Genomic DNA, 11,623 nt, shown 5'->3' on the forward strand with positions numbered 1-11,623 from the left:
TTGAAGGGGTTTCATGTTGTAACTCAGGTATTGGCTGTAAGAGAAATAAGTCTCTGTTGAATTGAAAAAAGGTAAAAATGAAAATATGAAAATGTATAAACCAATCTGAAGTCACGACTTAACTTCACTAGTCCTAAATCAGTACTTAACTTCAATAGTCCTAAATCAGGACTTAACTTCACTAGTCCTAAATCAGGACTTAACTTCACTAGTCCTAAATCAGGACTTAACTTCCTAGTTTGATTAAATGTTACAGTGCATGCAGGGTATTGAACTCTTACCCTACGAGGTTCAGATCCTGCTGGTTTTCTGTTCTACCTAATCATTCCCCACCTGGTGTCCCAGGATAATGTGAGACCCTGATTAGAGAGTTGGAATGAGAAGACATAGTAGAACTGTCCTCAAGTTCCAGAGTTTATTCTGAGAGCACTAAGAGAAAATTTGTTGCTATGACAACAGTTTCCTGTTCAGCTAACTATAAATCGCTGGGTTAAACCACTCATCCAAGTTACTAGGTTAAACTCGTGGCATAGCTGTCAGGAAGTAACAAGATAGAAGTGATTGAACCTAACAGTATTTTCCACTCTTCAGTCCACTCTTCATTACAGTAGATTGTTCAGTTCAGTGGATCTCCAGTTAGAGACAGATATGGAACCTACAGTGATACTGATGATCGTTCTTTTCTGGAATACAGGTAGGATGATGTTATACTGATATACACTTGTGTTAGTGACATACAACTGGATGTGGACAGTAAAACTGTATTTCAAAGCAGACCAGTAAAGTGATCGCTTCTAAAAGTTGTTTACATTGGCTTTGGTATCCATCTTGGGACAAAAAATACTTAGTGTATTATTTTGCAAAGACTAACTTCAACTTCACTACACTAAAGAGTAATTCAATACTATTTAAGTATTAATTAACTAGAAGTATTATGGTGGTTTGAACATTCAGGTGCACAAAACCAAGCTTTCTATTCTGTTCACATCGACTCCCGACAAGTATAAACAGCTATTTATATCCAAAAAATACAAAAGTCAAATGTAAACATCCTATTCAAGCCTGTGGATCAACAGGGAAACAACTAAGCCTCTGACCATCAGTAATCAGCAACAGCAGCAATATCCAGATATGATAAGTCGTCTTAAAGGGAACGGCTGCTTTCTCCCTGTAACCTCCTCCAGGAGACTGATGTCTGGAGGCAGCCCAAATAGAAGGAGACAGAGCAGTTAGTGGACCCAGGTGTGACTGGACTCTTCAAATAGACCCACTTATTTCATACTTAGGATACTTTTATTACATCTATACTTCTACCCTGGCCTGCCAAACACCACAATAGTAAGACAATGATGCTCCAAGAAAACATTGATTTTCTCCAAAACGATTGTTTGATACATTTATTGATAATATTCTATTCTTGCACGAAGAAACATTTTTGACAAAAATCTTGTATTGCTCATTTGATTCATTAGAGTTGCTATGGTTACTGGGTGGTCAGTCAGGATGTCCGTGGTCATACATTTGATTCAGTGGATCATCTGGCTCGTCAAGCAAGCAGTTTAAAGTGACAAACGATAATAACATTCATTTTCTATTCAATCGTTTTCAGTGCAAAGTTAACACTTACAATAGTTTTATGATAAATTGTTTATGTTTATAAGTCTAGCTGGCCATTGTGTAAAGGTTCTCTTTTTTGTTCTCTCATGATTTTGTTGGACCTAACTGTATTTCTCTGCCAGAAAGCTGGATGGGGCAAAATACTGTCAAATTCTTGAGGAAAATCTGCTGTTCTCAGCCAGAAAGTTGTCAATGGGAAGAAGATTTACCTTCCAACATGACAATGACCCAAAGCACACAGTAAAACTGACCACACAGTGGTTGGAGGATAAAAAGGTGAATGTCCTTGCATGGCTTAGTCAGAGCCCGGACTTAAACCCCATTGAACATCTGTGGAATGACTTGATGACAGCAGTCCACAAACGGTCACCATCAAATTTAACTGAACTTGAGCAGTTCTGCAAAGAAGAGTGGTCAAATATTGCAACTCCAAGATTTGCAAAGTTAGACATATCCCATCAAACTAAAGGCTGTAATTAAAGCAAAATGTGGTTGAACAAAATACTGACACATGGGGGTGATCCTTTTTCCAACTCAGTGATAATGTTTTAATATTTTTTTTCTGACATGTTGGTGTTATATCTTTCACTTGGATGTTGTAAGTTGCACTGAGTAAATACAGCTGAATGAAACAAAAACTCTGTCTTCATTTCAGGCTGCAAAGCAACAAAATGTGATTATTTTAAAGGGGGGTGATTCTTTTCTATACCAACTGTATGTACCCCAGAACTGGGGTAACTCTGTTACTTTATTAAATTCAGTCTTATACAAGAACGGTAGGGCCTATGTGGGTATCCAGGGTGTCTGCTGAAAGCTGAGAGTCTTGTCTTTCCAGCAGTGCCTTACAATATTTGGTGTGACTCAAAGGCATATATATCTACCATGTTGTTATTACACATAACCTATTACATGATTAATTGGGATCATTGTGTGTACAGTATACCTCTGAATCATTAAAATAGTAGATCAGGGTTTTGTTCCTCCGGGGCCCTGGGTTTTACAATCAATACACCCCCTTCCTGAAAAACAGAAACAACTCCTAAACCACAGTTATTACCATACTCTTTCAATGTGCTGTAGTTACTGTATAATTTTATTTGTATGTTTTTGGAGGGATGCGTTTTATGACTGATTGTCCCATAATGTAAATTACTGGCTGGTAATACCAGACCTAACAGCCATAAAGGACAATGTTTTTTATGACAGATTGTCCCATAATGTAAATTACTGGCTGGTAATACCAGACCTAACGTCCATAAAGGACAATGGGTTTCATGACTGATTGTCCCATAATGTAAATTACTGGCTGGTAATACCAGACCTAACGTCCATAAAGGACAATGGGTTTTATGACTGATTGTCCCATAATGTAAATTACTGGCTGGTAATACCAGACCTAACGTCCATAAAGGACAATGCGTTTTATGACTGACTGGACGGGTTTAAGCCAGATTCTAATTGGGATGTCTAGTTCTGTGTTCTTGTTGATGGTTAGAAGGCCCTTCCTGCCTTGTCTGTTATGTAATTCAAAACCTTGTTAAAGTAACCAGTGCTGTTGATGTTTACACTGAGGTTAGTGTAGTTATTTGTTCTTGATCAGTGGTGTCTGGGTAGATTTTATGTTTACATATGTTGTTGATGTTCCTGCTATTAGAATATTTTCTGGAAAGTCATTATTTTTGTCTAACTGTCTCTTCTCTCCTTTCTCCTCTCTCCTCTCTCTCTCCTTTCTCCTCTCTCTCTCTTTTTCTCCTCTCTCCTCTCTCCTTTCTCCTCTCTCCTCTCTCCTCTCTCTCTCCTTTCTCCTCTCTCTCTCTCTCTCTCCTTTCTCCTCTCTCTCTCTCTCTCTCCTCTCTCCTCTCTCCTCTCTCCTCTCTGTCTCTTTCAGTCTCTTCAGATCTCCAGAGTCAAAGTGTCAACTCCCCAGGGTGGTAGAGTATAAATCTACAGATATTATAGCAGTTCAATAAACTGAATGGGCCCATATGTTCCATTCTAAACAACAGTATATTATAGATGTACCCAGTCTACTGCAGGTAGGAATGGAGGTAGGAATGGAGGTAGGAATAGAGGTAGGAATGGAGGTAGGAATGGAGGTAGGAATGGAGGTAGGAATAGAGGTAGGAATGGAGGTAGGAATGGAGGTAGGAATGGAGGTAGGAATAGAGGTAGGAATAGAGGTAGGAATGGAGGTAGGAATAGAGGTAGGATTGGAGGTAGGAATGGAGGTAGGAATGGAGGTAGGAATAGAGGTAGGAATAGAGGTGGGAATGGAGGTAGGAATGGAGGTAGGAATAGAGGTAGGAATAGAGGTAGGAATGGAGGTAGGAATGGAGGTAAGAATGGAGGTAGGAATGGAGGTAAGAATGGAGGTAGGAATGGAGGTAGGAATGGAGGTAGGAATAGAGGTAGGAATAGAGGTAGGAATAGAGGTAGGAATGGAGGTAGGAATGGAGGTAGGAATTGAGGTAGGAATAGAGGTAGGAATAGAGGTAGAAATAGAGGTAGGGATGGAGGTAGGAATGGAGGTAGGAATAGAGGTAGGAATAGAGGTAGGAATAGAGGTAGGATCAGGGTGGTTTCGTTTGTTTAGTAGATAGTAGTTTAATACTTGAGTATAGATGTAACCAGTCTGCTGCAGGTACTGGACTATAAGACAATGGATGTCTGAGGTTGGATGTGGAGGACCGGCTGTTCTGGTTGGTTCAGGGAAAGAAGGAAGCATAAAAACAAATGGGAGGGAAAGAAGAGATGAAGAAGAGATAAAGAAAAAAAGACTACAGAAGGGAAATAAAAGGAGAAATTAACGGGGAAATGTTTAGACTATTAGAGGAAATATAGATGTGGTTTTATGAGGAAATATTTAAATGTATCTTTTTTTTCATTTCTCAGAACCTGGTGATGTCAGGCTGGTGGGAGGAGCCAGTCGGTGTGCTGGTGGAGTGGAGTGGTACCACCAGGGAGAGTGGAGGATTGTGGGAACTGTAACTGACAGTAAAAGTTTCAGGAAGGATGCATCCACAGTAGTGTGTAGACAGTTGGGTTGTGGCCCACTGATTCAGTAATACCTGGAAACACCACTAGAGGGACGGCTGTTTCCTGTAAAGGACATGAGACTGCACTGAGAGAATGTTTGATCCAACAGGATGTTATTTCCTATTCATTCACAGTGATCTGCCGGGGTAATGACAACACATTTTAATTATATTCAACTAATATCATTAATTAAATTCAGCTTCCTTTCTACCTGTCATGATGGCTGTATATAATTTCATTCTGTTTATAAAACAGTTAGTGCAGCAGTTTAACTCTTTACACAGTCATCAACAGAACTGACTAAATGATCAAAGAAATATTTTTCTCCAGAATCTGTGAGGATTGTGCCGGGACTTACTATCTGCTCTGGGAGGGTGGAGGTGAAGTCCAATCAGACCTGGGTCTCAGTGTGCAAAGCTGAATTTGACCAGCAGGATGCAGAGGTGGTCTGTAGGGAGCTTGGCTGTGGGGCTCCTCACTTCCTATGGGGGGGGCTCTATGCAGGTGAGGGTCAGACCTGGGATGAAGAGTTCCAGTGTAAAGGCCATGAGACCCGTCTTCTGGACTGTGAAACCTCAGACAGAAAAAACCGCACCTGCAGTTATTGTGAAACTGTTGGAATCTTCTGCTCAAGTAAGAAACAGTTTGTCACCCAATCAACATTTCCTTCTCACTTTAGAAAATAAATATGAATACATTTGTCTATTTCTTCTCAGTGCCTGGTGGTGTGAGGCTGGTGGGCGGAGACAGTCGTTGTGCTGGTGAAGTGGAGTGGTACTATCATGGAGAGTGGAGGATTGTGGGAACTTCTGACGATAACAGTTATAGGACAGATGCATCTGCAGTTGTGTGTAGACAGATGCGTTGTGGCTCCAGTGTTTCAGTCATACCTGGAAACACCACTAGAGAGCCTGGAGTTTCCTGTTTTGGGACTGAGTCTGCACTGAGGGAATGTGGGATAGATAAGGATTCTATTCTAAATGTTACTTTGTCTTCATTCACAGTTATCTGCTCAGGTAATAACCTCATTTTATTTTGCTATTTTCCTACTTTAATTCTTTAACGTCCTCTCTTCCTCCCATTACATATTTTTAGCTTGTAATCCTCTTTTTTTAATGGATTTCTCAGACCAATAGGAATCGTATCCAACGTAAATATCCCAGAATGCTTCATACTGTAGTGTTATCTCAGGGATCTTTGCTGCTTCCTATCTCAGTTTCATGTCAGTGACATCAGAGACATCAGGCCCTTTGGGGGAACTGGGGCACATGACCCCTCAGATGCCTCCTGTTTTAAGATGTTCAGTAAATATCCTCTCCCATATCCCCTAGTTAATAGTTTACACCAAGCTGCACAAATCCTGTCTGTAGTGGAGCGTTGAGCAGAGATGGAAGAGGAAGCAAGACCTCAAGCTCCCTCTTTTTGTTTTTCAATAAAAGTCAGTGAGCTAAGTGGCCAAGATCTTTATAATTTGACTGTAACAGAGTCAGCTGTCTTTAGAGTGCCAACCATCATTGGTTCAGACTACAGTGATGCTTACTGTCTGATTCAATGGATTTATGTTGTTTTAATCCCTTTTGGATTTTTATTAACCCATATTTCTCAACATAACACCAATTTTACAATATAATAATTGATTTTGAAGGTCAGTTTAAAACACTGACAATGAAACATTGATATTGTCTGATTTGGCAATAAAGAAATATTTTAAGTTGCACTAAATTGATGAATGAAGAGATCCATTGCTGGTATATCTGAGTATGATAGGTGCTTGTAATATGACAAAATTAGTCAGGGGTTGGAATGACTTTGCCTGGCGTTTTATCTATTGGAAATGACTTCACAAGGTTTTTATTGTTTTATTTTATTGTTACAGTCCAGCCTGATATCTACCTGACTGACTCAATGGGAGGGGTCTTTAGGGGCCACCAGGAGCCTGAGATGTTCAGGGGCTCCAACTTCACCATCACCTGCTCCACTCAGCCACAGTACCCAGGAGGCTCCTTCCTCCTCACGTTCATCGGCTCCAACAGAACCCAGACCCAGACCCAGCCAGCTGTCAATCACTCAGCTGTCTTCCTCTTCTCTGCTGCAGACGACTCCCACCAAGGAAACTACAGATGTGTTTATTACAATTATGTTTTCTCTCATAACTTCTACTGTGAGAGTCAGCTCCTCTTCCTCACCGTCACAAGTAAGTAAACATAAACCAGACTTAACCATATCATTGACAGTTTTCATACAGATCCACAGTGGCTTTCTAAAGTATTCACTCCCTTTTGATATTATATGTTGTTAATACCTGAAATAAAAGTGTATTCAATCAGGAGTTTTTGACATTGATCCATAATGTCATAGTGAAAAATAAAATGTGCAAATTGTTGTAAATGTATTACCTATACTAAGCAAAAAATTTATTGATTGCACAAGTATTCACCCCCTGTGCTATGACAAACCAAAATGTGCTGTGGTGCCACCCAAGGTCAAAAGTCACATAATTAGATTAATGGAGTCCATCTGTGTGAAATGAAGGTGTTTCACATAATTTCAGGTAAGACACAGTTGTCTCTGGGAGGTCCCACAGTTGGTTTGTACAAATAATACATCATGAAGACAATGATGTGATCCCTGCACTGGAGCTCTGTCAGAGTGACCATCAGGTTCTTTGTCACTTCTCTGACCAAGGCACTTCTAGCCCGGTAACTTTGTGAGGGTAGACGGCCAACTCTAAGAAGTTGGTTCCACACTTCTTCCATTTCACAAAGATGTAGCCCACTGTATTCTTGGGAACATTCAATGGTTTAGCACTTTTCTGTAAACCTCCTCAGATCTGTATCTTGATACAATTTTCAGAGGTCTAGAAGAGTTCTTTCGATGTCATAGCTATTTTAGATTCATTTAGATTTGATTCAACTTTATTGTCATTGAACAGTACAAGTTTTCACCACCCATTGCAGGGCTATCCGGCCTGCCAAAGAGCAACCACTAAACCACACTGTGGCACAGTTAGTCAGAATGCTCTCGATAGTGCATTAGATGTCCACAAGGATCTTGGAAAACAGGCAGCTTTCTTCAGCCTCCTCAAGAAATACAGGCGCTACCACACCTTTTTGATCAGGGCTGAGGTGTTGATGGACCAGGAGATGTGCTTGGAGATGTGGACACCCAGGAATATGAAGCTGGAAACGCTCCACCTCAGTGCCATCGATGAGAACAGGGGCGTGACTGCAGCCTTTAGACTTTCTGTAATCTATAATGAGCTCCTTGGTTTTCTTTGCGTTGAGGGCCAGGTTGTTGTCAGTGCACCATGCCACCAGGCACTTGAACTCCTCCTTGTAGACTGACTTGTCATTGTCACTGATCAGGCCTACCACCGTGGTATCATCTGCAATCTTGACGATGGTGTTGGAACTGTGTACAGGAACGCAGTCGTGGGTGTTCAGGATCAGGGTGGAGGAGGCTCAGCACACAGCCTTGTGGAACACCAGTGTTCAGGATCAGGGTGGAGGAGGCTCAGCACACAGCCTTGTGGAACACCAGTGTTCAGGATCAGGGTGGATGAGGCTCAGCACACAGCCTTGTGGAACACCAGTGTTCAGGATCAGGGTGGAGGAGGCTCAGCACACAGCCTTGTGGAACACCAGTGTTCAGGATCAGGGTGGAGGAGGCTCAGCACACAGCCTTGTGGAACACCAGTGTTCAGGATCAGGGTGGAGGAGGAGAAGTTGTCTAACTTGACAAACTGTGCATGTCCGAGATTGTGTTCTGAAATGCACTGTGAAGTGTGTGACCTTACATAGACAGGAGTGTGCTTCTCTAAATCAAGTCCAACTGATTGAATTTGAATTTGACAAATTCACATTCTCATCTGGACTCTGATCACGTTCTACAGATGTCCCAAGCATTATCAAATGCATTATCAAACAGGATGAATCTGATCTCATTTTGGAGAGTCATGGCAAAGGGTCTGAATACTTAGTAAGAGACATATTTAAGTTTTTCATAAAATGTGTTTTCAATTTGTCATTATGGGGTATTTGTGAGTAGATTGATAAAATGTGAAAATTACAAATGATTTAGATAACAAAACCTAATGTGGAGAACATGAAGGGTTCTGAATACTTTCTGAAGTATACGTCTATCCCATCCTGTGTGAGTTCTCTCATGAGAAGACAGGTTTCCTAAATGGGCAAAACTCTTTCCACACAAGTCACATTGGTAGGGCTTTTGTCCTGTGTGTGTCCTCTCATGTGATTTCAGGCTCCCTAGCCAGGTGAATGTCATTCCGCATTGGTTGCAGTGGTAAGGTGTCTCTCCGGAGTGTAACCTCTGATGCGTTTTCAGGCTTCCTAACTGGGTGAACCCTTTTCCACACTGACAGCAGTGAAAGGACTTCCTCTCTTCGGTGTGTTTTCGCTCATGATTTTTGAGGTTCCCAAAATTGGTGAAAGCCTTTCCACACTGAGAGCAGGGGTGAGGGGTCACTCCAATGTGTGTTCTCTCATGGCTTTTAAGGTCGCGCAACCGACTGAAACCCATTCCACAGTGGGAGCACTGTTTGGGTCTCACTGGATTGGACGTCTCCTGCCCCGGATTCAAGGAGTACGGCCTATCTCCTGCCAAAGACAGAGTATTTAGTCAGGAAAACTGAATGCCTTTCGTCAGCAGTATACAAGGCCTTCACAATGCATTATTATCAATGTTTCTGAATGAGTCTTTCTAATGACTCAAAAGTCAACTCAAAAGACAGCTCAACACATCTGTCCCATCAACAGATGGACTCCCATCAACCATCCATCCTCTAATTAACGTAACGGAGCAGAAGTGTACCAGATCATATGATCGGTAATCAGACAGGGACCAAGTTGAGAAACCCTAGCAGACAGAGACAGACATCCGGTTAGCGAGGTATTTCAGCGTTTCTGGGACAGCCTCAGATCGGAACCATAGAAAATCCTAATTTAGGGTGGCTTGAACAGTACATCCATTTTCATACTGAGCCCTGTGGGAATTGAACCCACAACCCTGGCGTGTCAAGCACTATGCTCATACTAAGTGAGCTACACAAAACCTAGAGCAAGTAGGGTACTCACTGATGTCGATAAGATGTTCACTCTGAAAATAATGGACAGGAAGAGAGAAGGAAACAAACAAACAAAGGAAGAATAAGAATGGGGAAAATACTAACAATATGAGAGGAAATAGACAGTAGGTGTGTTTTCATGAGGAAATATTAATATTAGTGTCTTTCTTTTATTTTCTCAGGGACTGATGATGTGAGGCTGGTGGGTGGAGATAGTCACTGTGCTGGTGAAGTGGAGTGGTACTATCATGGAGAGTGGAGGATTGTGGGAACTGTGGACATGAACAGTTTCAGGAAGCGAGTAGCTGCTGTAGTTTGTAGACAGTTGGGTTGTGGTTCTACTGTTTCAATATCCCCACCTGCAAAGAGAATTCATGGGACTGGATGTCAATGCTCTGGGTCTGAGCCTCGACTGAGGAACTGTCTCACTCGGTTGGCTACGAACTTGTTTTCATTGTCTGTGGTCTGCTCAGGTAATTACAATATATTCTAATTATGTTCAATTGGTTTGCTTAATTAATTAAACTTCCTCTCTATCACTAGCAAACCTTCCACACAAAAACCCTGGTTTACAGCAGAACTCAGGCCGCTTCGTCAGAAAGAGAGAGACTTCAAGCTTTAAATTTTTTTGTGTTTCAATGAAAGTCACTGAGCTAAGCAGACATGAACTCCTTAATAATATCAAAACAAACGAACAGTGATGTTTATATTCTGCTCCAATGTATTTATTTTGTTTCAACCTTACAAATATTTTCCAATAATAAACAGATTGAACCATAAAAACAGTTTATTTTGAAAGTCAGTTTAAAACACTGATTATAGAACGTTTATTTTGTCTGATATTGCTGTATAGAAATTGTTGGTTGAAGTTTAACTTAATCTATGAATAAAGATACCTATTGCTTGTGCGTTTAAGGTAAAGTCATTCATAGTAAATTTATTTAGACAAGTCATTTGACCAATATCCTGATTTGTAATCGGGGCCAAATTTATTAAAAAAAATTGTGACATAAACTCAATTTTATAGTCAGAGAAATATGTCTGTACCTGTGGTTTTATGTAATTTCTCCAAACAGACATTTGTCTTTGAAAATATAGAGTGACAGAGAGAATGAGGAGAGCAGTAAATGTCTAACTCTTGGTGCGGTATCTCTCTAGACCACCAGGGGGCAGGAGAGAGTGAATAGGGTTCCCAGCATGGATCTTCTGTCAGATCCAAAGTCACCGAGACCGTCTCCATGGAAACCAGAACTGAAGAAGGGCCTGGAGAAGAGTAGGATGACCCTGGTGACCCTACATGCTGATTAGGAAATCAACCTGAAATCAATAACCTTATATAACTTTTATAACTCATGATCAGATTTAATTCAAACAAGAATTTTTTTTAAAGAAATCATAGTTTTACTTGATTTTTGCATGATGATGTTTTTATCAGATGATGTGCTGTTATTTTGTTTAAGGTTTTCTGTTATTGTTTATAATCCAGGTTATAGTTGTGATGTTATTTTTACCACAGATAATGATAAGTGTTAGAGTGACAGTATTGTCCTTAGTGCAGCTGTGATATATTATAGATTGTGTTGTATGCAAATCAGTTAATCCATAATTAAGTAAAGTTAATCAATATCACAATGACATGATTGACTTTAAAAGGTCATTTTGACATGATAATCCATGTGTTTCATGTGACCACAGATTATTTTACTGTTATTTACTCTATCCAGAAAAATAGCTGTTGCTCTATAAACTGCCATGTAATCAGTGTATACCTTTAATAAACTCACAGGCTGACAGTGTTGTGTGATTGAATTCATCAGGGACAACAGAACAGGGAGACCCGAGGCCTGTACTACGAAGCAGGATTTGGGGTTAGCGAACTAACTTCAG

General features: G+C 40.7%; 1 protein-coding gene across 2 annotated transcripts; it reads left to right on the top strand.

The window, feature by feature from the left end:
• The first annotated feature begins 513 nt into the window (after positions 1-513).
• Positions 514-11,527, top strand: LOC105006308 (CD5 antigen-like). Of its 2 annotated transcripts, XM_020044104.3 has the most exons (8): positions 514-694; positions 3,506-3,545; positions 4,510-4,799; positions 4,984-5,286; positions 5,370-5,669; positions 6,530-6,847; positions 9,919-10,209; positions 10,895-11,527. In XM_020044104.3, coding segments are annotated over exons 4-8 (939 nt in total). In that variant the 5' UTR covers positions 514-694; positions 3,506-3,545; positions 4,510-4,799; positions 4,984-5,285; the 3' UTR covers positions 10,924-11,527. The 2 variants fall into 2 exon arrangements, with proteins under 2 accessions (XP_019899663.2, XP_010863069.2); XM_010864767.4 differs by lacking the exons at positions 514-694; positions 3,506-3,545 and having other exon boundaries at positions 4,111-4,799.
• The last annotated feature ends 96 nt before the right edge of the window (positions 11,528-11,623 follow it).

Source organism: Esox lucius, chromosome 9, assembly GCF_011004845.1.
Source record: "Esox lucius isolate fEsoLuc1 chromosome 9, fEsoLuc1.pri, whole genome shotgun sequence".
NCBI lineage: Eukaryota > Metazoa > Chordata > Actinopteri > Esociformes > Esocidae > Esox > Esox lucius.